The 25873-nt window shown below is 41.8% G+C and overlaps 2 protein-coding genes across 3 annotated transcripts in view; one reads left to right on the forward strand and one right to left on the reverse strand.

Annotated features, from left to right (window-relative positions):
• Nucleotides 1-14503: 14503 nt before the first annotated feature.
• cltb (clathrin, light chain B) lies at nucleotides 14504-23293 on the reverse strand. The gene is made up of 5 exons (XM_046296248.1): nucleotides 22919-23293; nucleotides 21754-21809; nucleotides 19886-20003; nucleotides 19111-19222; nucleotides 14504-15019 (listed from the first exon to the last, which is right to left on the reverse strand). The coding sequence occupies exons 1-5, from the start codon at nucleotides 23109-23111 to the stop codon at nucleotides 14848-14850; spliced, it is 651 nt and encodes a 216-aa protein (XP_046152204.1). The 5' UTR covers nucleotides 23112-23293; the 3' UTR covers nucleotides 14504-14847.
• A 427-nt stretch (nucleotides 23294-23720) lies between these two features.
• The window catches only part of LOC123993767 (PDZ and LIM domain protein 7-like), a 74207-nt gene continuing 72054 nt past the window's right edge, over nucleotides 23721-25873 (forward strand). Inside the window, exon 1 of one of the 2 annotated variants that reach the window (XM_046296245.1) lies at nucleotides 23721-23974. In XM_046296245.1, coding sequence (XP_046152201.1) covers nucleotides 23945-23974 — 30 coding nt within the window. In that variant the 5' untranslated portion in view covers nucleotides 23721-23944. The remainder of the gene's footprint in view (nucleotides 23975-25873) is intronic. The other variant, XM_046296247.1, reaches the window with a different exon arrangement.

A 25873-nucleotide genomic window follows, 5' to 3' on the forward strand; every position in this document is an offset into this window, starting at 1 on the left:
GTGTAACGCAATTGCGGAGGCAACCAGAGGCACGAAGAAGCCAAAGGAGCCAAATTGAGCTCCTCTCACATTTTGCAATAATGTAGCTCATCATTGACATGATTGGTTGAGGTTGGGTGGGGGCTACAGGTCCAGTATAAAACACAAACTCAATTTGTGTAACCTTTATTTAACTAGGCATGTCCATTAAAAACAAATTCTCATTTACAATGACGGCGTCATGCTAGAGGCATCTGTAGTGGCTTCCTTTCGTCTTTACCATAGCCACTGCCCAAGCCTGAAGCGGGGTTGTTTGGTACGCATACAGTCCACACTCAAGGTTTCCAAACGGCCAAACATTCCATGACATCCAGGGATATGGTGCAACAAAAATGTTTATTCTTCTTATATCTAACAAATAAATGAGTCTCCAATCAACTTAAAGCACAAAATACTTGATATGGAAAATACATATTATGACCTGTATGTCTATGACCTGTCTGTATGTCTGTATGGTCAAAAAACTATACCGCTCCCGCGTCTAGCAAGGACTCCCTCTCCCGAAGGCCCAACTTCCTGCCTTTATCCTAACACAATTATCACAATACAATGAACAGGCAAGAGGGGGGGCCAAATGGCTGAGTTACAATAACAACAAATTAATATATCTCAATCAGGTAAATATAAATCATAAAGGTACGTACCTAATATTTCATAATTTACATTCATATTTAATATATTTACACAAATATACATGGAGCTCCATATGTTCGGTCTTTTATACAAATATGTCCAAATCGGCTCTAACAGCATCACTACAGACCCTGGTTCGATTCCACGCTGTATCACAAACCGGCCGTGATTGGGAGTCCCATATGGCGGCGAACAATTGGCCTAGTGTCGTTAAGGTTTGACCGGGGTAGGCCCGTCATTGTAAATACGAATTTGTTCTTAACTGACTTGCCTAGTTAAATAAAAATGGTGAATGATGTAAATGAGAGGCTCGGAGAATCCTAACTCTTTCCAGTTTTCAGTTCATCGTTCACTGGGGGTCCTGAGTGCGTTGGGCATGAAAAGCGCTGCATGGCAAATATGTTCTCTGCATTGGCTGTGCAGCATTTAGGGTGATATTATGGCCTCTGCAGAAGTCAGAGCATTCATAGTTCTTGCACAGCGCTGTTGTGAAGGAAGTGAGTTTGCGCCTATACAGGACCTCCGTCCCTCATCTACTGTCAACCAATAATGTCAATGCGGAGCTATACAGAGCCCCTCTACATTGTTACAAAATGTGAGAGGCAAGGCCGAATTTGGCCTCAGTTGCGTCACACCATCCAGTGCCTCCGACCACATTTTCGGATCGAGCGTAAATTGGCTCTTACTGACGCGAATGAAATGAGTCGAAAAACTCATCATTTTGATGAAACGAGTGGAAAAGATCCGAGTCAGTAAAAACACAGATAGAACAATGAGTCAGACATTTCACCGGATGTATAAATGTTAAGCATCCGGTTGAAGCTTCCTCTCACTACCAAATATGGTGATGAGAGGAAGCTCAGTGGCTTACAGTGGGGAGAATGAAACGAGATTTATTTTGGCCGTCATGCACATTTTCTCCTCAATTAAACGTTTGTTCTCAATAGAGTCTTCTGTTTCCGAGACTACAGTCTGTACCAAACAGAGTGGACTACGTTTTGTAGGCTTTACCCTTTGCCAAAGTAAAACATAATAATAGCGTTGCTTAGTAGGACAGCAAGGGCGAATTGAGTTATTGCACAAACGCGATTCATACTAGGCGTCCCCTAACGAAATATGCAAAATAAATTGCTAGAACGCGCCAATAGGATCTCGCTAGCTCATGCTTGGCCCTGCCCATCTCAATGTCTGTTCTGCCCACTATTGTTAATTTGATCCAATTGGAAATGAAAGGCTCTGATCTATCTTGGATTAGTTATATAACATCTTCGGTAAAATGACAAGAATTTCGGTCAAACTTCCGGTCCGTCACTACTCGCCAATCCACTACCAAGACAGAGAAGAGGCAAAGCGAGAGGGTTACTCTGCCAAAAATCTATCCAGGAAAATAAGACCAAGAAGTGAGGAATTTTTGTATGGAGGTTAACGAGAGAGTATTGAATTTGGTCAACCGAAGAATAAATTGATAATTTCTCCACAAGGCTTTATATTTGATCAATAGAAGTTTCATAATGGGGCGCGTTTGACATTGCAGCCGACTTTTTTAATTTTAATTTTTTAATTTTACCTTTATTTAACCAGGCAAGTCAGTTAAGAACACATTCTTATTTTCAATGACGGCCTAGGAACAGTGGGTTAACTGCCTGTTCAGGGGCAGAACGACAGATTTGTACCTTGTCAGCTCGGGGGTTTGAACTCGCAACCTTCTGGTTACTAGTCCAACACTCTAACCACTAGGCTACGCTGCCGCCTCTACACTCTAACCACTAGGCTACCCTGCCGCCTCTACACTCTAACCACTAGGCTACGCTGCCACGACAAGACTGACTAATTTACAAATCACCTTGAATCATAAATAGCTACTCAATATTATTTGTAGATCAGTCAGTTGGTCACAATTTACCCATGATGCAGCAAGGTTTTGATGCTCTCCAACCAAGGGTGTGTTCGTAAATTTAATCTGGAGTGCCAGGGTGCACTCAGTGTCAGATTGCCCGTCAGTAAATTCAGAGCGTTTTGCTCTCGGAGCGTTCAGAGAGCACACTGGACGCTCTGGCTAAAGAGTAGCGTCGATCCAAGCATTCTGATCTCACAACAGCAGTCAAGCTAACGTTGTCCCAGCTACTCCCAGACACAAATGAGAGAACACCTCACTCTGACCATTTTACTCTCCCTAACAGAACTGGTTAGGCTGTTTTCATGTTATCCAGAGCATTGGTGACTGTAATTGTGCTGCAGGCAATAATTTAATCACCCCCCTTCCCCCTGACGTTTACTGACACCGATTCAACATTCAACGGGTGTTGAGCGTCTCTAAATTCATCAGTTATCCTGCGCTCCGTCACACTCAGACGAGAGTGCTCCGAAATCGGAGTAATAATAATAATAATAATAATAATATATGCCATTTAGCAGACGCTTTTATCCAAAGCGACTTACAGTCATGTGTGCATAGATTCTACGTATGGGTGGTCCCGGGAATCGAACCCACTACCCTGGCGTTACAAGCGCCATGCTCTACCAACTGAGCTACAGAAGGACCAGAGTGAATTTACGAACGCACCCCAAGCGGCGAGGGTTCCCGGCAAAGACAGTACAGTAGGAGTATGAAGCAGGAACTGCTTCTCCAATGGATGTCACCGATCACTCTTGTAAGAGATGTCATGGCGATGATGTCTAACTAAGCTCATGTGCAGAAACAGGTCATCAGGTCTAATGGTCGTCTTGCGCCCAATTGCTTATGTGCAGGCCTCAACATTGGATCATTCAGAGATCCTCACTGAACTTCTGGAGAGAGTTTGCTGCACTGAAAGTAAAGGGGCTGAATTATTTTGCACGCCCAATTTTTCAGTTTTTGATATGTTAAAAAAGTTTGAAATATCCAATAAATGTCGTTCCACTTCATGATTGTGTCCCACTTGTTGTTGATTCTTCACAAAAAAATACAGTTTTATATCTTTATGTTTGAAGCCTGAAATGTGGCAAAAGGTCGCAAATTTCAAGGGGGCCGAATACTTTCGCAAGGCACCGTATACACTGAACAAAAATATGAACGAAACATGTAAAGTGTCGGTCCCATGTTTCATGAGCTGAAATAAAAGATATCAGAAATGTTCCAATACTCACAAAATGCATATTTCCATCAAATTGTTTACATCCTTGTTAGTGAGCATTTGTCAAGATAATCCATCCACTTGACAGGTGTGGCATATCAATAAACTGATTAAACAGCATGATAATTACACAGGTGCACCTTGTGCTCGGGACAATAAAAGGCCACTCTAAAATGTGCAGTTTTGTCACACAACACGTGTTGTGTGACAAGGGTGGGCCTGGGTGGGCACTGGGAGAGCCAGGCCCAGCCAATCAGAATGAGTTTTTCCCCACAAAAGGGCTTTATTACAGACAGAAATACTTCTCAGCACCCATCCTTGTCTGTGACACAGACGTCTCACGTCTTGAGGGAACTGACATGCTGACTGCAGGAACTTCCACCAGAGCTGTTGCCAGAAAATGTTATGTTAATTTCTCTACAATAAGCTGCCTCCAACATTGTTTTGAGAATTTGGCAGTCCGTCCAACCAGTCTCACAACCGCAGAACACCTCTAACCACGCCAGCCCAGAACCTCCACATTCTTCACCTGCGGGATTATCTGAGGACGGGTGCTGAGAAGTATTTCTGTCTGTAATAAAGCCCTTTTGTGGGGAAAAACTCATTCTGATTGGCTGGGCCTGGCTCTCCCAGTGCCCACCCAGGCCCACCCTTGGCTGCACCCCAGCACACTAATGTGAAATCCATAGATTAGGGCCTCATTCATTTCTTTCAATTGACTGATTTCCTTATATGCACTGTAACTCAGTAAAATCTTTGAAATTGTTGCGTTTATATTTTTGTTCAGTATATTTGACTATGCTTTCAAGTTTCCAGCACGTTGCAACACTTGGTCAAAGGTGGCCCCTAGTAACGGAAGTCTTTGCGTAATATTTTATTTATTTATTCATCCGTTATTTTACCAGGTAAATTGACTGAGAACACGTTCTCATTTGCAGCAACGACCTGGAGAATAGTTACAGGGGAGAGGAGAGGGATGAATGAATGAGCCAATTGTCAAATTGAGGATTATTAGGTGACAGTGATGCTTTGAGGGCCAGATTGGGAATAGCATGTGATATTTACGGAAGCACTCTCATTAGGTCATCTCTCATATTTTCAACGTCTTTGTTCCAAACCATTCATTCCCTTCCTCTGTAGCTGTCAACCGTAGCTTCGTGAACACACACTCTACAGGCATGGCAGCTGCTGTCATGCCAAACTACCCCGTTTGTCTCTGAACAGTCAGCGACAACGACCCAACAACCAATGCTCGACATATCCAAGCCCCCTGTTATAGAAGGATTTAAGTAGTCTAGCTGGCTGTAAGTAGTCTAGCTTGGGAAGGAAATTAATCTGGCCAGAAGCACAAACCCTAACAGGAGTAAGGAAGAGTTCAAAGTTCAACAAGGAAACAAGCTCATAGTGGTTAGAGTGTAGAGGCGGCACGTAGCCTAGTGGTTAGAGTGTAGAGGTGGCAGGTAGCCTAGTGGTTAGAGTGTAGAGGCGGCAGGGTAGCCTAGTGGTTAGAGTGTAGAGGGGGCAGGGTAGCCTAGTGGTTAGAGTGTAGAGGGGGCAGGGTAGCCTAGTGGTTAGAGTGTAGAGGGGGCAGGGTAGCCTAGTGGTTAGAGTGTAGAGGGGGCAGGGTAGCCTAGTGGTTAGAATGTAGAGGCGGCAGGTAGCCAAGTGGTTAGAGTGTAGAGGGGGCAGGGTAGCCTAGTGGTTAGAGTGTAGAGGAGGCAGGTAGCCTAGTGGTTAGAGTGTAGAGGAGGCTGGTAGTCTAGTGGTTAGAGTGTAGAGGGGGCAGGGTAGCCTAGTGGTTAGAGTGTAGAGGCGGCACGTAGCCTAGTGGTTAGAGTGTAGAGGGGGCAGGGTAGCCTAGTGGTTAGAGTGTAGAGGGGGCAGGGTAGCCTAGTGGTTAGAGTGTAGAGGGGGCAGGGTAGCCTAGTGGTTAGAGTGTAGAGGGGGCAGGGTAGCCTAGTGGTTAGAGTGTAGAGGGGGCAGGGTAGCCTAGTGGTTAGAGCGTAGAGGGGGCAGGGTAGCCTAGTGGTTAGAGCGTAGAGGGGGCAGGGTAGCCTAGTGGTTAGAGTGTAGAGGTGGCAGGGTAGCCTAGTGGTTAGAGTGTAGAGGTGGCAGGGTAGCCTAGTGGTTAGAGTGTAGAGGCGGCAGGGTAGCGTAGTGGTTAGAGTGTAGAGGGGGGCAGGGTAGCCTAGTGGTTAGAGTGTAGAGGGGGCAGGGTAGCCTAGTGGTTAGCGTGTAGAGGGGGCAGGGTAGCCTAGTGGTTAGAGTGTAGAGGGGGCAGGGTAGCCTAACCGTTAAATAAACAGTTACTACTAGCTACCGTTAAATAATCAGTTACTACTAGCTACCGTTAAATAATCAGTTACTACTAGCTACCGTTAAATAATCAGTTACTACTACTAGCTACCGTTAAATAAACAGTTACTACTAGCTACCGTTAAATAAACAGTTACTACTACTAGCTACCGTTAAATAATCAGTTACTACTACTAGCTACCGTTAAATAAACAGTTACTACTACTAGCTACCGTTAAATAAACAGTTACTACTAGCTACCGTTAAATAATCAGTTACTACTACTAGCTTCCGTTAAATAAACAGTTACTACTAGCTACCGTTACATAAACAGTTACTACTAGCTACCGTTAAATAATCAGTTACTACTAGCTACCGTTAAATAAACAGTTACTACTACTAGCTACCGTTAAATAATCAGTTACTACTAGCTACCGTTAAATAATCAGTTACTACTAGCTACCGTTAAATAAACAGTTACTACTAGCTACCGTTAAATAATCAGTTACTACTAGCTACCGTTAAATAATCAGTTATTACTACTAGCTACCGTTAAATAATCAGTTACTACTAGCTACCGTTAAATAATCAGTTACTACTACTAGCTACCGTTAAATAATCAGTTACTACTAGCTACCGTTAAATAATCAGTTACTACTAGCTACCGTTAAATAATCAGTTACTACTAGCTACCGTTAAATAATCAGTTACTACTAGCTACCGTTAAATAATCAGTTACTACTACTAGCTACCATTAAATAATCAGTTACTACTAGCTACCGTTAAATAATCAGTTACTACTACTAGCTACCGTTAAATAATCAGTTACTACTAGCTACCGTTAAATAATCAGTTACTACTACTAGCTACCGTTAAATAATCAGTTACTACTACTAGCTACCGTTAAATAATCAGTTACTACTAGCTACCGTTAAATAATCAGTTACTACTAGCTACCGTTAAATAATCAGTTACTACTACTAGCTACCGTTAAATAAACAGTTACTACTAGCTACCGTTAAATAAACAGTTACTACTACTAGCTACCGTTAAATAACCAGTTACTACTACTAGCTACCGTTAAATAATCAGTTACTACTAGCTACCGTTAAATAATCAGTTACTACTACTAGCTACCGTTAAATAATCAGTTACTACTACTAGCTACCGTTAAATAATCAGTTACTACTACTAGCTACCGTTAAATAAACAGTTACTACTACTAGCTACCGTTAAATAATCAGTTACTACTAGCAACCGTTAAATAAACAGTTACTACTAGCTACCGTTAAATAATCAGTTACTACTACTAGCTACCGTTAAATAATCAGTTACTACTACTAGCTACCGTTAAATAATCAGTTACTACTACTAGCTACCGTTAAATAATCAGTTACTACTAGCTACCGTTAAATAAACAGTTACTACTACTAGCTACCGTTAAATAATCAGTTACTACTACTAGCTACCGTTAAATAATCAGTTACTACTAGCTACCGTTAAATAAACAGTTACTACTAGCTACCGTTAAATAAACAGTTACTACTAGCTACCGTTAAATAAACAGTTACTACTACTAGCTACCGTTAAATAATCAGTTACTACTAGCTACCGTTAAATAAACAGTTACTACTAGCTACCGTTAAATAAACAGTTACTACTAGCTACCGTTAAATAATCAGTTACTACTACTAGCTACCGTTAAATAAACAGTTACTACTAGCTACCGTTAAATAATCAGTTACTACTACTAGCTACCATTAAATAAACAGTTACTACTACTAGCTACCGTTAAATAAACAGTTACTACTAGCTACCGTTAAATAAACAGTTACTACTAGCTACCGTTAAATAATCAGTTACTACTACTAGCTACCGTTAAATAATCAGTTACTACTACTAGCTACCGTTAAATAATCAGTTACTACTAGCTACCGTTAAATAAACAGTTACTACTACTAGCTACCGTTAAATAATCAGTTACTACTAGCTACCGTTAAATAATCAGTTACTACTACTAGCTACCGTTAAATAATCAGTTACTACTAGCTACCGTTAAATAAACAGTTACTACTACTAGCTACCATTAAATAATCAGTTACTACTAGCTACCGTTAAATAAACAGTTACTACTAGCTACCGTTAAATAACCAGTTACTACTACTAGCTACCGTTAAATAATCAGTTACTACTAGCTACCGTTAAATAATCAGTTACTACTACTACTAGCTACCGTTAAATAACAGTTACTACTAGCAGTTAATCAGTTACTACTAGCTACCGTTAAATAATCAGTTACTACTAGCTACCGTTAAATAAACAGTTACTACTACTAGCTACCGTTAAATAAACAGTTACTACTAGTTAAATAATCAGTTACTTACTACTAGCTACCGTTAAATAATCAGTTACTACTACTACTAGCTACCGTTAAATAATCAGTTACTACTAGCTACCGTTAAATAATCAGTTACTACTAGCTACGTTAAATAATCAGTTACTACTAAATAAATCAGTTACTACTACTAGCTACCGTAAATAATCAGTTACTACTAGTTAAATAAACAGTTAGCTACCGTTAAATAAACAGTTACTACTAGCTACTGTTAAATAATCAGTTACTACTAGCTACCGTTAAATAATCAGTTACTACTAGCTACCGTTAAATAAACAGTTACTACTACTAGCTACCGTTAAATAATCAGTTACTACTACTACTAGTTACTACTACCGTTAAATAATCTACTACTACCGTTAAATAATCAGCTACCGTTAAATAATCAGTTACTACTAGCTACCGTTAAATAAACAGTTACTACTAGCTACCGTTAAATAATCAGTTACTACTACTAGCTACCGTTAAATAATCAGTTACTACTAGCTACCGTTAAATAATCAGTTACTACTACTAGCTACCGTTAAATAATCAGTTACTACTACTAGCTACCGTTAAATAATCAGTTACTACTAGCTACCGTTAAATAATCAGTTACTACTACTAGCTACCGTTAAATAAACAGTTACTACTACTAGCTACCGTTAAATAATCAGTTAGCTACCGTTAAATAATCATTCAAGCTACCGTTAAATAAACAGTTCTACTACTAGCTACCGTTAAATAATCATTCTACTACTAGCTTTTAAATAAACAGTTACTACATAGCTACGTTAAATAATCAGTTACTACTAGTTACCGTTAAATAATCAGTTACTACTAGCTACCGTTAAATAATCAGTACTACTACTAGCTACCGTTAAATAATCAGTTACTACTAGCTAGCAGTTACTACTAAACCGTTAAATAATCAGTTACTACTACTAGCTACCGTTAAATAATCAGTTACTACTACTAGCTACCGTTAAATAAGCTCCCAGTTACTACTAGCTACCGTTAAATAATCAGTTACTACTACTAGCTACCTCAGCTACCGTTAAATAATCAGTTACTACTACTAGCTACCGTTAAATAATCAGTTACTACTACTAGCTACCGTTAAATAATCAGTTACTACTACCTCGTTAAATAATCAGTTACTACTAGCTACCGTTAAATAATCAGTTACTACTACTAGCTACCGTTAAATAATCACTACTACTAGCTACCAGTAAATAATCAGTTACTACTACTAGCTACCGTTAAATAATCAGTACTACTAGCTACCGTTAAATAAACTCAGTTACTACTACTAGCTACCGTTAAATAATCAGTTACTACTACTAGCTACCGTTAAATAATCAGTTACTACTACTAGCTACCGTTAAATAATCAGTTACTACTAGCTACCGTTAAATAATCAGTTTACTACTAGCTACCGTAAATAAATAACTCTAGTATCAGTTACTACTAGCTACCGTTAAATAAACAGTTACTACTCTACCGTTAAATAATCAGTTACTACTACTAGCTACGTGTAGTTAAATAATCAGTCTACTCCTAATGTTACTACTACTAGCTACCGTTAAATAATCAGTTACTACTAGCTACCGTTAAATAATCAGTTACTACTACTAGCTACCGTTAAATAATCAGTTACTACAACCGTTAAATAACAGTTACTACTAGCTACCGTTAAATAATCAGTTACTACTAGCTACCGTTAAATAAACAGTTACTACTAGCTACCGTTAAATAATCATTACTACTAAACACCGTTAAATAATCAGTTACTACTAGCTAGTTAAATAAACAGTTACTACTAGCTACCGTTAAATAATCAGTTACTACTACTAGCTACCGTTAAATAATCAGTTACTACTAGCTACCGTTAAATAATCAGTTACTACTACTAGCTACCGTTAAATAATCAGTTACTACTACTAGCTACCGTTAAATAATCAGTTACTACTAGCTACCGTTAAATAATCAGTTACTACTACTAGCTACCGTTAAATAAACAGTTACTACTACTAGCTACCGTTAAATAATCAGTTAGGAATATCATTCAACTGTGAATGAATAGGTCAATCAATTAATCCATTCTTAATTTTGAAAAACAAACAGGCATAGGTGGTTTACAATGACCCAATAGTCCTCCGTAGTTTCGTGCAGGAAGGAGTCTTAATAAGTAGTCTACTCCAGTAACAATACTTTTAGTCTACTAACGTCAGTCAATGTAGTGGTCAAATAAGAAGTCATTGTTGAGTCTAAAAGGACAGAGTCTACTCCTAATGTACGTTCTACTCCTCGTGTAGTCTACTCCTCGTGTAGTCTACTCCTCGTGTAGTCTACTCCTCGTGTAGTCTACTCCTAATGTAGTCTACTCCTAATGTAGTCTACTCCTCGTGCAGTCTACTCCTCGTGTAGTCTACTCCTCGTGTAGTCTACTCCTCGTGTAGTCTACTCCTCGTGTAGTCTACTCCTAATGTAGTCTACTCCTAATGTAGTCTACTCCTAATGTAGTTCCTGAACAGGACATGTTAGACCTTTACACATGAAATAAAATACAAATTACAGTGGAGATTAAACTAATCTGGTATTTTATAAAATTACAAAACACTTATTGAGAGAGAGAGAGACAGAGAGAGAGATGCAGAGAGAGAGATGCAGAGAGAGAGAAAGAGAAAGAGAGAAAGAGAGAGGGACACGAGCAGAGACAGAGGAGAAACAGGAGGGACAGAGAGAGACAGAGAAACAGGAGGGACAGACAGAGAGACACAGAGAAACAGGAGGGACCCAATATCCTCCGTAGTTTAGGAGCAGGAAGGAGTTTAATAAGGACAAGACAGTAACAATATTTTTCTTAACGTGAGTAATGCAGTGGTCAAATAGAAGCATTGTTGAGGGAAGTTAAAAGGAGAAACAGGAGAACGACACGTTAAAAGGACAGAGGGCACGGACAGGAGAAACAGGAGGGACGTTCCACGTTAAAAGGACAGAGACACGGGACGACGTTAACAGGGAGGGACACGTTCCACGTTAACAGGACAGAGAGCAGTCGGACCGTTCCACGTAGGGACACGTAGCAGAGACATAGGAGAAACAGGAGGGACACGTAGCAGAGACACAGGAGAAACAGGAGGGACACGTAGCAGAGACACAGGAGAAACAGGAGGGACAGAGAGACACAGGAGAAACAGGAGGGACACGTAGCAGAGACACAGGAGAAACAGGAGAAACAGGAGGGACACGTAGCAGAGACATAGGAGAAACAGGAGGGACACGTAGCAGAGACACAGGAGAAACAGGAGGGACACGTAGCAGAGACACAGGAGAAACAGGAGGGACACGTAGCAGAGACACAGGAGAAACAGGAGGGACACGTAGCAGAGACACAGGAGAAACAGGAGGGACACGTAGCAGAGACACAGGAGAAACAGGAGAAACAGGAGGGACACGTAGCAGAGACACAGGAGAAACAGGAGGGACACGTAGCAGAGACACAGGAGAAACAGGAGGGACACGTAGCAGAGACACAGGGGAGAAACAGGAGGGACACGTAGCAGAGACACAGGAGAAACAGGAGGGACACGTAGCAGAGACACAGGAGAAACAGGAGGGACACGTAGCAGAGACACAGGAGAAACAGGAGGGACACGTAGCAGAGACACAGGAGAAACAGGAGAAACAGGAGGGACACGTAGCAGAGACACAGGAGAAACAGGAGAAACAGGAGGGACACGTAGCAGAGACACAGGAGAAACAGGAGGGACACGTAGCAGAGACACAGGAGAAACAGGAGGGACACGTAGCAGAGACACAGGAGAAACAGGAGGGACACGTAGCAGAGACACAGGAGAAACAGGAGGGACACGTAGCAGAGACACAGGAGAAACAGGAGGGAAACAGGAGGGACACAGGAGAAACAGGAGGGACACAGCAGAGACACAGGAGAAACAGGAGGGACACGTAGCAGAGACACAGGAGAAACAGGAGAAACAGGAGGGACACATAGCAGAGACACAGGAGAAACAGGAGGGACACGTAGCAGAGACACAGGAGAAACAGGAGGGACACGTAGCAGAGACACAGGAGAAACAGGAGAAACAGGAGGGACACGTAGCAGAGACATAGGAGAAACAGGAGAAACAGGAGGGACACGTAGCAGAGACATAGGAGAAACAGGAGAAACAGGAGGGACACGTAGCAGAGACATAGGAGAAACAGGAGAAACAGGAGGGACACATAGCAGAGACATAGGAGAAACAGGAGGGACACGTAGCAGAGACACAGGAGAAACAGGAGGGACACGTAGCAGAGACATAGGAGAAACAGGAGAAACAGGAGGGACACATAGCAGAGACACAGGAGAAACAGGAGGGACACGTAGCAGAGACACAGGAGAAACAGGAGGGACGCATAGGAGAAACATGAGGGACAACGCGTAATAGAAACAGGAGGGACACGTAGCAGAGACACAGGAGAAACAGGAGAAACAGGAGGGACACGTAGCAGAGACACAGGAGAAACAGGAGAAACAGGAGGGACACGTAGCAGAGACACAGGAGAAACAGGAGAAACAGGAGGGACACGTAGCAGAGACACAGGAGAAACAGGAGGGACACGTAGCAGAGACACAGGAGAAACAGGAGGGACACGTAGCAGAGACACAGGAGAAACAGGAGGACACATAGCAGAGACACAGGAGAAACAGGAGGGACACGTAGCAGAGAAACAGGAGGGAAACAGGAGGGACACAGCAGAGAAACAGGAGAAACAGGAGGGACACGTAGCAGAGACACAGGAGAAACAGGAGAAACAGGAGGGACACGTAGCAGAGACACAGGAGAAACAGGAGGAACAGGAGGGACACATAGCAGAGACACAGGAGAAACAGGAGGGACACGTAGCAGAGACACAGGAGAAACAGGAGAAACAGGAGGGACACAGCAGAGAAACAGGAGAAACAGGAGGGACACGTAGCAGAGACACAGGAGAAACAGGAGAAACAGGAGGGACACGTAGCAGAGACACAGGAGAAACAGGAGGGACACGTAGCAGAGACACAGGAGAAACAGGAGAAACAGGAGGGACACGTAGCAGAGACACAGGAGAAACAGGAGGGACACGTAGCAGAGACACAGGAGAAACAGGAGGGACGCATAGGAGAAACATGAGGGACAACGCGTAATAGAAACAGGAGGGACACTTAGCAGAGACACAGGAGAAACAGGAGAAACAGGAGGGACACGTAGCAGAGACACAGGAGAAACAGGAGAAACAGGAGGGACACAGGAGGGCAGAGACATAGGAGAAACAGGAGAAACAGGAGAAACAGGAGGGACACGTAGCAGAGACACAGGAGAAACAGGAGGGACACGTAGCAGAGACACAGGAGAAACAGGAGAAACAGGAGGGACACATAGCAGAGACATAGGAGAAACAGGAGGGGCACGTAGCAGAGACACAGGAGAAACAGGAGGGACACGTAGCAGAGACACAGGAGAAACAGGAGGGAGCAGAGACACAGGAGAAACAGGAGGGACACGTAGCAGAGACATAGGAGAAACAGGAGAAACAGGAGGGACACGTAGCAGAGACACAGGAGAAACAGGAGAAACAGGAGGGACACGTAGCAGAGACACAGGAGAAACAGGAGAAACAGGAGGGACACGTAGCAGAGACACAGGAGAAACAGGAGAAACAGGAGGGACACGTAGCAGAGACAGGAGAAACAGGAGAAACAGGAGGGACACGTAGCAGAGACACAGGAGAAACAGGAGGGACACGTAGCAGAGACACAGGAGAAACAGGAGGGACACATAGCAGAGACACAGGAGAAACAGGAGGGACACGTAGCAGAGACACAGGAGAAACAGGAGGGACACGTAGCAGAGACACAGGAGAAACAGGAGAAACAGGAGGGACACGTAGCAGAGACACAGGAGAAACAGGAGGGACACGTAGCAGAGACACAGGAGAAACAGGAGGGACACGTAGCAGAGACACAGGAGAAACAGGAGGGACACATAGCAGAGACACAGGAGAAACAGGAGGGACACGTAGCAGAGACACAGGAGAAACAGGAGGGACACATAGCAGAGACACAGGAGAAACAGGAGGGACACGTAGCAGAGACACAGGAGAAACAGGAGGGACGCATAGGAGAAACATGAGGGACAACGCGTAATAGAAACAGGAGGGACGCGTAGTAGAAACACGTAGCAGAGACATTGGAGGGTCTGAACATAAAAGAACCCTACATCAGAAGAAGACCTATACGATTAGAGGCTAGTACACATTCTGCCTAGATGCAAACAGGGTTCATAACTCCAGCAGTTTTAAAAGAAGGGAAACCTTCGTCACCACTCCGCCGTTCCATTGGCTGTACTAGCGCACCAGAGGTGTCTGTTTGAGGGCTATGAGGACCGAGCGCATCCGGGACACGTCCTTGGCCGTCCTGTTGGTCTTGGGGTTGAAGTCACAGAGACGGGCCACTCTCTCCCACTCCGTCCCTGGGCTGTCGCCGTCAGCCTCAGACAGGAAGGCCTCTTCAGATGCCCTGGAGGAGGGAAGGAAGGGGAAGGAGATATGGACGAGGTGTTTGAGGAACAGTTTCCCCGGACACAGATTAAGCCTGGACTAATTCATTTCAATGCTCAATGGAGAATCTCCTTTGACATAACATGTGTATTTTTTTCCCCTCCCCAATTTCGTGGTATCCAATTGTTTTAGTAGCTACTATCTTGTCTCGTCGCTACAACTCCCGTATGAGCTCGGGAGAGACGAAGGTAGAAAGTAATGCGTCCTCCGATACACAACCCAACCAAGCCGCACTGCTTCTTAACACAGCGCGCATCCAACCCGGAAGCCAGCAGCACCAATGTGTCGGTGCACCTGGCAACATAATATCGATAATATCGACAGAAACTTGGCAAACATTGTTTATAATTAATCCTCAAGGTGTTTTTCAAATATCTATTCGATAATATATCCACCGGGACAATTGGTTTTTCAGTAGGACCGATTGGAATAATGGCTACCTCTGTATTTTACACGAGAATCACTCCGAGAGCATCAGGTGACCACTTGTGCAATGTAGCCGCTTACGGGTATTCTTCAACATAAATGCGTAAAACTACGTCACATTGCTGTAGACACCTTGGGGAATACAGAGACAAAGTAACCTGGTTGATAGCCCATTCACTGCTCAATAGGGACGCATTGGAACGCAGAGCTTTCAAAAGATGAGTCACTTCCGGATTGGATTTTTCTCCGGCTTTCGCCTGCAATATCAGTTCTGTTATACTCACAGACAATATTTTTACAGTTTTAGAAACTTTATCGAGTGTTTTCTATCCTAAGCTGTCAATTATATGCACATTCTAGCATCTTGTCCTGACAAAATATCCTGTTTACTATGGGAACGTTATTTTTTCCAAAAATGAAAATACTGCCCCCTAGTCACAACAGGTTTTAATGAATATGATGTCAGTTCGGTTGTCATCTGAGACATTATGACTGATGACAGGACGACCTAAACTGTAATCTGGGAAAGTCTACACATTCTAGTTATCAGATTCACTTTGGAATTGTTGTGCAATTCAAATGTTTAAATATAAAATTATCGGTGAAAAGATTAAATGTAATTTTAGCTTCCAAATAAGATTTGGGTGTTCATAAGGTTAGGGCTCTGCTCAATCAGTGGCCCGCCCCTGTTAAGATACATGGGCTATAAAGTATGAAACACACTCTTCTCCCTCCACTATATAAAAGCCCTTGACGAAAATGTAACCTCCGGTTCCGGGTACATTAGGATGACAATCCGTTTTCAGAAGGATTCAGATAACTACAGAACGAAGTCAACCTCAGTGGGTGAGCTTTGGTTGCGAATGGTATGATCTTTGAACTCTTATTCGCTACAGAAGTGATACCTCCTAGCCGTTGAGTTAGCAGGGCCGCTGTAAACGTGGGCTAGGAAAGGATGGACAGAGTATCCCGTCTACCACACAATGACGACACGACAACGTATCCCATTCACCACCAGAGACACTCTTCAGAGGACAAAGGACTCAGTTGGGCAACACGGCCTTCCATCTACCACCAACCTATTGAAGCGCAGCTCGGTGTAAATATTTATTATATTTTCCTTTTTTGGGGGGGCGGTAATTTAGAATTGCATTAGATACTGTATTTACGAGAGACAGTGCTTCTCCCTTTGTTCCTCAGTCTTCCCGCTCTTTCACTAAAACCCAGCCCCCTTTTTCTTTGTGTAACAAGCGGTCATATCTGTTCCGCCCGCTCGTGACGTTTTCCTTTATGACAATTTGTAATCAATTATGATTCATTCTGTGTATATGTAATTCTGTGTGATTATTTAGGTATTTAGTAAATAAATAATTAAACCCAATTTTGTATTGCTGATTCAACTTGTTTGCCAGGGTTCGTGAAGATAACCAAGAATGAACAACTTTCAGATGAGACTGAAATGAGGTGACGGTTAATATTGACTGCTATTGATGTAAAATATTACTAGGTCTTTAAGAGTTTATTCGGAAGATAACAGCTCTATAAATATTATTTTGTGGTGCCCCGACTTTCTAGTTAATTCATTTACATGATTAGCTCAATCAGCTAATATTAATTACAGAAGAAGGATTTTATAGAAGTGTTGGTTCCATGTTTCATGAGCTGAAATAAAACATCTCAGAACTGTTCCATATGCACAAAATTAGTTTACATCCCTGTTAGTGAGCATTTCTCCTTTCCCAAGATAACCCATCCACCTGACAGGTGTGTCATATGAAGAAGCTGATGAAACAACATGATCATTACACAGGTGCACCTTGTGTTGGGGACAAAATACTACTGCAGTTGTCACAACACAATGTCACAGATGTCTCTAGTTGAGGGAGTGTGCTGACTGCAGTAATGTCCACCAGAGCTGTTGCCAAATAATTTAATGTTAATTTCTCTCTACCATAAGCTTTTTTTTTGTTTTAGAGAATTTGGCAGTATGTCCAACCGGCCTCACAACTGCAGACCACCTGTAAACACGCCAGCCCAGGACTTCCACATCTGGCTCCTTCACCTGCGGTGTTGTCTGAGACCAGCCACCTGGACAGCTGATGAAACTGTGGGTTTGAACAACAATCATTTCTGCACAAACTGTCAGAAACCGTCTCAGGGAAACGTGCTCGTGAATTGTGAATAGAGTGCCCCATGGTGGCGGTGGGGTTATGGTATGGGCAGGTACAAGCTACGGACAACAAACACAATTGCATTTAAATCGATGGCAATTTGAATGCACATACATGACTAAAAGTATGTGGACACCTGTTTGTCGAACAGCTCATTCCAAAATCACGGGTATTAATATGGAGTTGGTCCCACCTTTTGCTGCTATAACAGCCTCCACTCTTCTGGGAAGGCATTAATATGGAGTTGGTCCCCCCTTTGCTGCTATAACAGCCTCCACTCTTCTGGGAAGGCATTAATATGGAGTTGGTTCCCCCTTTGCTGCTATAACAGCCTCCACTCTTCTGGGAAGGCATTAATATAGAGTTGGTCCCACCTTTTGCTGCAATAACAGCCTCCACTCTTCTGGGAAGGCATTAATATAGAGTTGGTTCCCCCTCTGCTATAATAACAGCCTCCACTCTTCTGGGAAGGCATTAATATAGAGATGGTTCCACCTCTGCTATAATAACAGCCTCCACTCTTCTGAGAAGGCATTAATATAGAGTTGGTTCCCCCTCTGCTATAATAACAGCCTCCACTCTTCTGGGAAGGCATTAATATTGTGATGTCATTATGGGGTATTGTGATGTCATTATGGGGTATTGTGATGTCATTATGGGGTATTGTGATGTCATTATGGGGTATTGTGATGTCATTATGGGGTAGCGTGTGTAGATTGATGATGGAAAAACAACGACTTAATCCATATTAGAATAAGGCTGTAACCTAACAGCACGTGGAAAAAGTCTAGAGGTCTGAATATGTCCCGAATGCACTGTAAGTGTAGGATAACACAGGGCATTAAAATAGTTAAACATTAGTTCATAGTTAAATCAACTTTGATAAATCAATACAAAACGCAAATGAGAAGTCACGTGTCATTTAGTTATTTCATTAGCTCAAAGAAACAAGGTTTCTTGAGAAATCCATCCACTTTCCTTAGTTTATGCCAGTTCAGATCTATTACAACATTTTCAGCTTGGTGACACACCCTATATAATGAACCATATCAGTCATATCTGTTACAAAAAGGAGGCCAACAAAACATTGGAGAGGTCAGAGGTCAGCGCAGCTATCACAGTTCCAAGTTTCCACTCTGTTTAGGATATTTACCAGGAAATCCTGTCCACATTATTACATATATATATATATATTGTTTTTAGGTACATGAATAAAGTCAGCTTTCTGTGACAGTCTATTTGGAAGTCTATAAGCCTAAACTCACCCATTTCCTGATCTGATGTCACGAAGGAAACATTGTTGCTCTTAGATTCTGACAGCGAACTATTCATTCAGATTTATTAGATGCACATTTAGCCTAATATATATTTAGTATATTGTTATACTTGTATTTCCTGTTATGTTATTTGAGGGAACCATGTAGGAAGTAAATCGAGTTAGGTAGGAACTAACCTGTTGTTGGCCTTGCTCTTCTCCATCTGTTCAATCTGGTGCACATGCCAGTCCTCCAGCTCTTTCTTGGACTTCTCTTTCCACTCAGCCTCCGCCGCCTTGGATGCAGAGTCTTCAGGGGTTCACACAGGGAACGATGAGGATGATATGATCAATACAGAACGTGCACAATACCAGGGTAGTATTCAGTAGGAACGGAACGGAAGCAAACAGGCGGAAATGGCCAGGACGACCTGAATTTGTCCAATAAAAAAATGGCTTGTTTTCATTTTGTCGTTGCAAAAAAACGTTTTGCTACGGTGTGCACGAATGAATACTACCCCGGATGAAACGTTTTAGTCCGAAATGCATTTGTAAGAGCTACAGAAGATGGTGCTCTTTTCTCAGGAGATTCAATACAGCAAGAACAGGCCCAACTCCACCATACAGGACAAGACACTGAGTGGAACCCGAATGAAGGGTGGTTCACACACAGAAATAGACAAGACTATTCAACCTAATATTTGTAGGTCTTTTATTTAGCTTTTTAGCAGGCAGGGTAAAAAAAAACTAGACATTTAGGTGTCAAACTTCGTCAGTGTGTACATTGACTGGACAAAATACTGACTGAGAAGTCAGTGGTAGATACTGCATGTATCGCAGCGGTGGTAGTAGTATGTAAGTCTGAAGTAGCTGGTGTGTCCAAACTGGCACCCTTTTCCCTACATAGTGCACTACTTTTGACCAGAGCTCTATGGAACAGAGTCCCATACCTTAGCCTCTGTTGTTTACTTACCTAGTTGCTCCAGCCGTGCCTTCTGCTCCTCCCTCCACTTACGCAGGCACTCAGGCTCTGCTCTCAGAGAGTCCACCTGGGCCATGGCCGCATAGCTGTCCGATGGACCGTTGGACTCCTGGGGTGGGGGGGGGGGGAGACGAACCAGGACCAGGCATGAGACATAAGAACCACCAGTCATAGGCTGCGTTTACAAAGGCAAAAGATCTGATTGGTCAAAAGACCAATTAGTGGAAAAATAAATCAGAATTGGGCTGCCCGTGTAAACGCAGCCATAAGACCAGGCATAGACTAGCCCATTATGAACTGATGTATCCTAGCTTGCGGTGCCTGCAGGCTAGACATACACCATACATAAGGCATGGTGTCAATACCATTATTATCTGTGAGCTTGATGTGCAGTTTCTATAGAGATACATCAGATCAAGCCTGAACTGTGCAATTGTAGTATGGATTTGTAGTTTCCAACAGACCAATATTCAACACAGTTCAGTGCAGAAAACTTGGTAATGAACTACAATGACCATAATCCACTGCGTGCCCGCTTAAACTTGTCCGGTCTGTGCGGCGCAGACGAAGAGAGGGGGGGGGATAGAAAGCTATTGCTTCGCAAGCCTGAAAATACACGATTTAAGTGATTGATAGTTGGTATTCAGCAGTTAAATAAATAGGCCTAGGACTTATTTACCTATTGACTTATTTAGCTCTATAGAGATGATGACTTGGAATGAAACAAAATCATTGAATAAATGATGGAAAATAAGTGATAAGCATTAAGTCACTACAATCATGGGGCTTTTATGAATTATTTAAATCTGTGTTGTTACAGCATTCAACTTCCATAATGCTTTTAATGCCCCCCCCCCCCAAAAAGAAGATTGAAACTGAAATCTGTGATCATTTTTAAAATAATCTAACCGACCTCAAAAAGCATGAAATGGCTCAGCACTAATAAGGCATGAGGACAACCAGGTCATTCAATAGTAACAGCTGGACACTGAGGAGTACATGCATAAATCCTTAAAGGGCAGCTGAACTTCCTGATTTGGCCTCATTTTAGATTTGTCTCATTAAGAAATACCAACGGGCTATGAGTTGATTTCGAGGTTTGATGTCTTGTGTATGTGTTTGCAGATGGGAAGAGTTAGCCAAATTATTTTTCACTAATAGGCTTCAGCCTTGGTGTGCAAATGTGGCAAAGTTTGTTTAACAATAAATTACACAATAGTCATGTTGCACACCTTTAACTTGTCATGAAATGCTTTCAATATCTGTATATGAATGTATAGTTGTTTTTTTTAAGTATTGGAATTTGAACATACAGTCAGTCCCATGTAGCCTACATTGTGTAGTTTACAGATGATCCCTAACTACCCCCATTGGGATATCCAAAGTCAAACCACATTTACCACGGCATTATGATGGAGTCAGTGACGATTACTTGTGTGCTGCCAGCTGCAGGGCAGGATTGAAACAAACCCAACCTTAAAATGACATTATGTTGTGACATACTCAGGTACAAAACACTGTTTTGGATGACACTGATTTACACTGTTGTCAATTTTGACAGTAGAATAAATTATTTGGACTCATAGGCAGTTTTCAAAAATATATATTTTTATTTATTTATTTATTTCATGGTCTTTACCTTACCCAACAAAGTTCCTCTTGTCATTCTTCCTTGAACAACAACGGACTTACAAAGAATGCAGTACCTGTTTCAGGTGTGTCATCTGCTACAGGTAGAGCATCACTTAAATTCAGACACAGCCTCACTTACAAAACGAACCTGCAATAACATGTCCAAGTACATCATCATTAATCATCATCATCATCATTAATTCTCATTACAAGTGTTCCTCTCTTACCAGCACAAACATGTTTCCGTTTACCGTGGCCGCTGATGCCTCTGCAAATCCGGCATCTGACAGATGAAACAACAAACGACTTTTAAAAGAACAGTGCATTTTTGCTTTCTTTTGGTGGATAACTAGTGACACAGTAGTGCATTGACACCTGTTTGGCCAGTAAGGTAAAATAGCTTCTCACCACCACAATTGGCTAACCTAATTTGACCTGAGGATAGCTTCAAGACATTACACAATCACATCCAGACAAGTGACAAAACTATAGACATCATTCGACTCAGGGTGAAAAGTTAGTGTGCTGCTCCAACTAAAGTAAAGTTACTGTTTACATTGACAGCTGTAAATTAGCTAACTGAAAGCTAATATAGTTAACTAGTTTTCTGGTTATCTAACTATAGTACTAATACAAGTTAATTGTTGTCTCAGTTAGCAACTTAAGCATACAGTTACCATATAGTTAGCAACTTAGCATATAGTTAGCAACTTAGCATATAGTTAGCAACTTAGCATATAGTTAGCAACTTAGCATATAGTTAGCAACTTAAGCATACAGTCACCATATAGTTAGCAACTTTAGCATATAGTTAGCAACTTACCATATAGTTAGCAACTTACCATATAGTTAGCAACTTAAGCATATAGTTAGCAACTTACCATATAGTTAGCAACTTACCATATAGTTAGCAACTTAGCATATAGTTAGCAACTTAAGCATACAGTCACCATATAGTTAGCAACTTTAGCATATAGTTAGCAACTTACCATATAGTTAGCAACTTTAGCATATAGTTAGCAACTTACCATATAGTTAGCAACTTTAGCATATAGTTAGCAACTTAGCATATAGTTAGCAACTTAAGCATACAGTCACCATATAGTTAGCAACTTTAGCATATAGTTAGCAACTTACCATATAGTTAGCAACTTACCATATAGTTAGCAACTTAAGCATACAGTTAGCAACTTAAGCATACAGTTAGCAACTTTAGCATATAGTTAGCAACTTACCATATAGTTAGCAACTTTAGCATATAGTTAGCAACTTTAGCATATAGTTAGCAACTTTAGCATATAGTTAGCAACTTACCATATAGTTAGCAACTTTAGCATATAGTTAGCAACTTACCATATAGTTAGCAACTTTAGCATATAGTTAGCAACTTACCATATTGTACAGGAGCAGGTGAATCAGCGGTCGGCGGTTGTTCGAGGAACTCAGCGGATCCCTCCAAAGCTCCGTCGTAATTCTCTATCACCGCTATTTCGCTTTCTTGCTGAGCTAAGAAAGCTGCAGCTGGGTCCACCTCGACAGGCAGCACTCCGTTGTCAGATGCGAACTCGAAATCTGAATCAGCCATCTTTCACACACACAATAAATCAAATAAATGAAGTGTATATTATATTATTGCTTGTTTATCTTGCTGGCTATTAATTAATTGAGCTGAGAGACAAGAGCTTATGATGATGGATATATATCTGACTCAGGGCAACTAAACCAACTTTTTCATGAACGGTGGTCAGCTAACAGAATAATGAATAAGGACTAACGTTATAAGCAAAAGCTTCTTTCTGACTGTGAGGATTCATGATTGCTGACTTTCAACTTGAACTTCCAACTGTTGGTTTATTAGGATGTATCTCCATCTGCTGGAGAAACCTAGAAATGCACTCCTCCTTATTGCCTAATTAGGGTAGTGTGTATAAACCGTTTATATTTGTTAGTATAGAATTGAGCATACTATCAGAATATAAAATAATTAGAATACAATTACAATAAATTATTTTATATTTTCGAAAGTGAAACCTTTCTGCATAATCCGACGAGTGATCATTTTGGGGTCATGTGGGGCAAGTGATTGCTTATTCTTAGTCGCTTTTAGATATTTCAGAATACATGGGAATTAGGGAATGTGAGGGGAAAAGCGACAGCCAGAGTCTCCGGCGCACCACCTCTCATAAGGAGAGCACAGACGAAGGGCAGGGATCGCCTCCCCTCCATGTGACTTGCTGACGTTACAGTAGGACGCTGCTAAAGAGGAATGCAGGGAATGAATACGGATTACTGCTTAAGAAGGGATCCACACTGCCCCTGACGTCCAAGTCGAGGAAGTCCGAAGTTTAGTTTTCGGCTGGTTAACTTGTTTGATTCACAGATTTCTTTCAGACCTCGATTACGGTAGGCCGACTCACGATGTCCGGCGATCATCATAATGACAAGGAGGTAGGTTAATGGTGTAAAACTGTATTTTTAAGTTATGAATGCAACTATCGAATTCTACATGGACTCCATGGTAGTTTGTTGTAGCCAAGTCTATATAACAAACATACCCTTGTCTGACGTTAGATTGTATGAAGTTACAATGAAAAAATGGTGATATTTAAGTTGCTGTTTTCCTTTTACATGAAAGTAAGATATTTGGCTGTTTTTCTTGATGGGATAACTTTCCCGGCGGCGACAGCGGTCTAGACCTCGAAGTGGGTCTAGTCTTGATCGGGCCTGTCTTGATCTCGCAGCCCTTTCTTATCGCAATCCACAAGACTAATATTATATATATATTTCAACACATGGTCTTGTTCAAAAGTTGTGTTTAACAGTTTCCTTCGGTTTACAAGAGAATACGTATGGTGGTGGAGTAACATCCTATCCATGTTAGTAGATCTATAATATTATGGATATCACTTTCAATGTTTGAATACCAGCAATTTATTGATCTGCCCTCGTTCCATATTTTAGTGTTGGCGAAATATTTTACAACAATTTAATAAAAATACAAACTCAACATGCAACAATTTCAACGATTTTCCTTTGTTACAGTTCATATAAGGAAATCAGTCAATTGAAATAACTACATTTAGAGTCTAATCTATGGATTTCACATGACTGGGCAGGGGCACAGCCATGGGTGGGCCTGGGAGGGTATAGGCCCACCCACTGGGGAGCCAAGCAGACTCACTGGGGAGGCAGGCCCAGCCAATCCAGAAGGAGTTTTTATTATAGACAGAAATACTCCTCTGCCCACCCCTCTGACAATCCCATAGGCGAAGAAGCTGAATGTGGAGGTTCTGGGCTGGCGTGGTTACACGTGGTCTGCAGTTGAGGCCAGTTCGATGTACTGCCAAATTCTCTAAAACAACATTGGAGACATCTGTGGTATCGTGTTGTATGAAATCTGCAGTGGTATTTTATTGTCCCCAACACAAGGTGCACCTGTATAATGATCATACATTTCAAGAAGCTGATTAAAACTGCAACACCTATCAGTCAAGTGGATGGATTATTTTGACAAAGGATAAAATGCTCACTAACAGGGATGTAAACAACATTTCATATGGAACATTTCTGGGATCTTTTATTTCAATTTATGAAACATGGGACAAACAACTTTACATGTTTTGTATTGTTGTCCAGTGTATTTAAAAATAAACAGAATACTGTTCCTGAAAACAAGCCACGCTAGTTTCAATAGTGTTGTTATCACTCCAGTGTTCTGTCTGTATGCAAGGCAACACTTTCTCGAAGGAACCAGGGACCCTCGAAGCACCGTTACCCATCACTCCACAAAAGCCGCGGAACAACTACTTCAAGGTCTCAGAGCGAGTGACGTCAACAATGTTTTGTTGTTGTTGAAACGCTATTAGCGCGCACCACCACCACCAACTAGCTAGCTATTTTCACACTGGGTACACCTGCATTCACTTATTGGATATACACAGAGTATACCAGACATTAGGAACACCTTGTACCCCCCCCCCCCCCCTCCTCCAATGCCTCCCACAGTTGTCTCGATGTCCTTTGGGTGGACTACCGTTCTTCATGCACACGGTAAACTGTTGAGTGTGAAAAACCCAGCAGCGTTGCAGTTCTTGACACGAACCGGTGCGTTTGACACCTACTACCCCCCTTCAAAGGCACTTAAATGTGTTGTCTTTCCCATTCACCCTCTTGAATGGTACATATACACACTCCATGTCTCAGTTGTCTTTAGGCTTAAAAATCCTTCTTTAACCCGTCTCCTCAACTTCATCTACATGTCTCCTCCCCTTCATCTACATGTCTCCTCCACTTCATCTACACTGATTTTGAAGTGGATTTAACAAGTGAAGTCAATAAGGGATCATA

This window comes from Oncorhynchus gorbuscha, linkage group LG13 (assembly GCF_021184085.1).
Source record: "Oncorhynchus gorbuscha isolate QuinsamMale2020 ecotype Even-year linkage group LG13, OgorEven_v1.0, whole genome shotgun sequence".
NCBI lineage: Eukaryota > Metazoa > Chordata > Actinopteri > Salmoniformes > Salmonidae > Oncorhynchus > Oncorhynchus gorbuscha.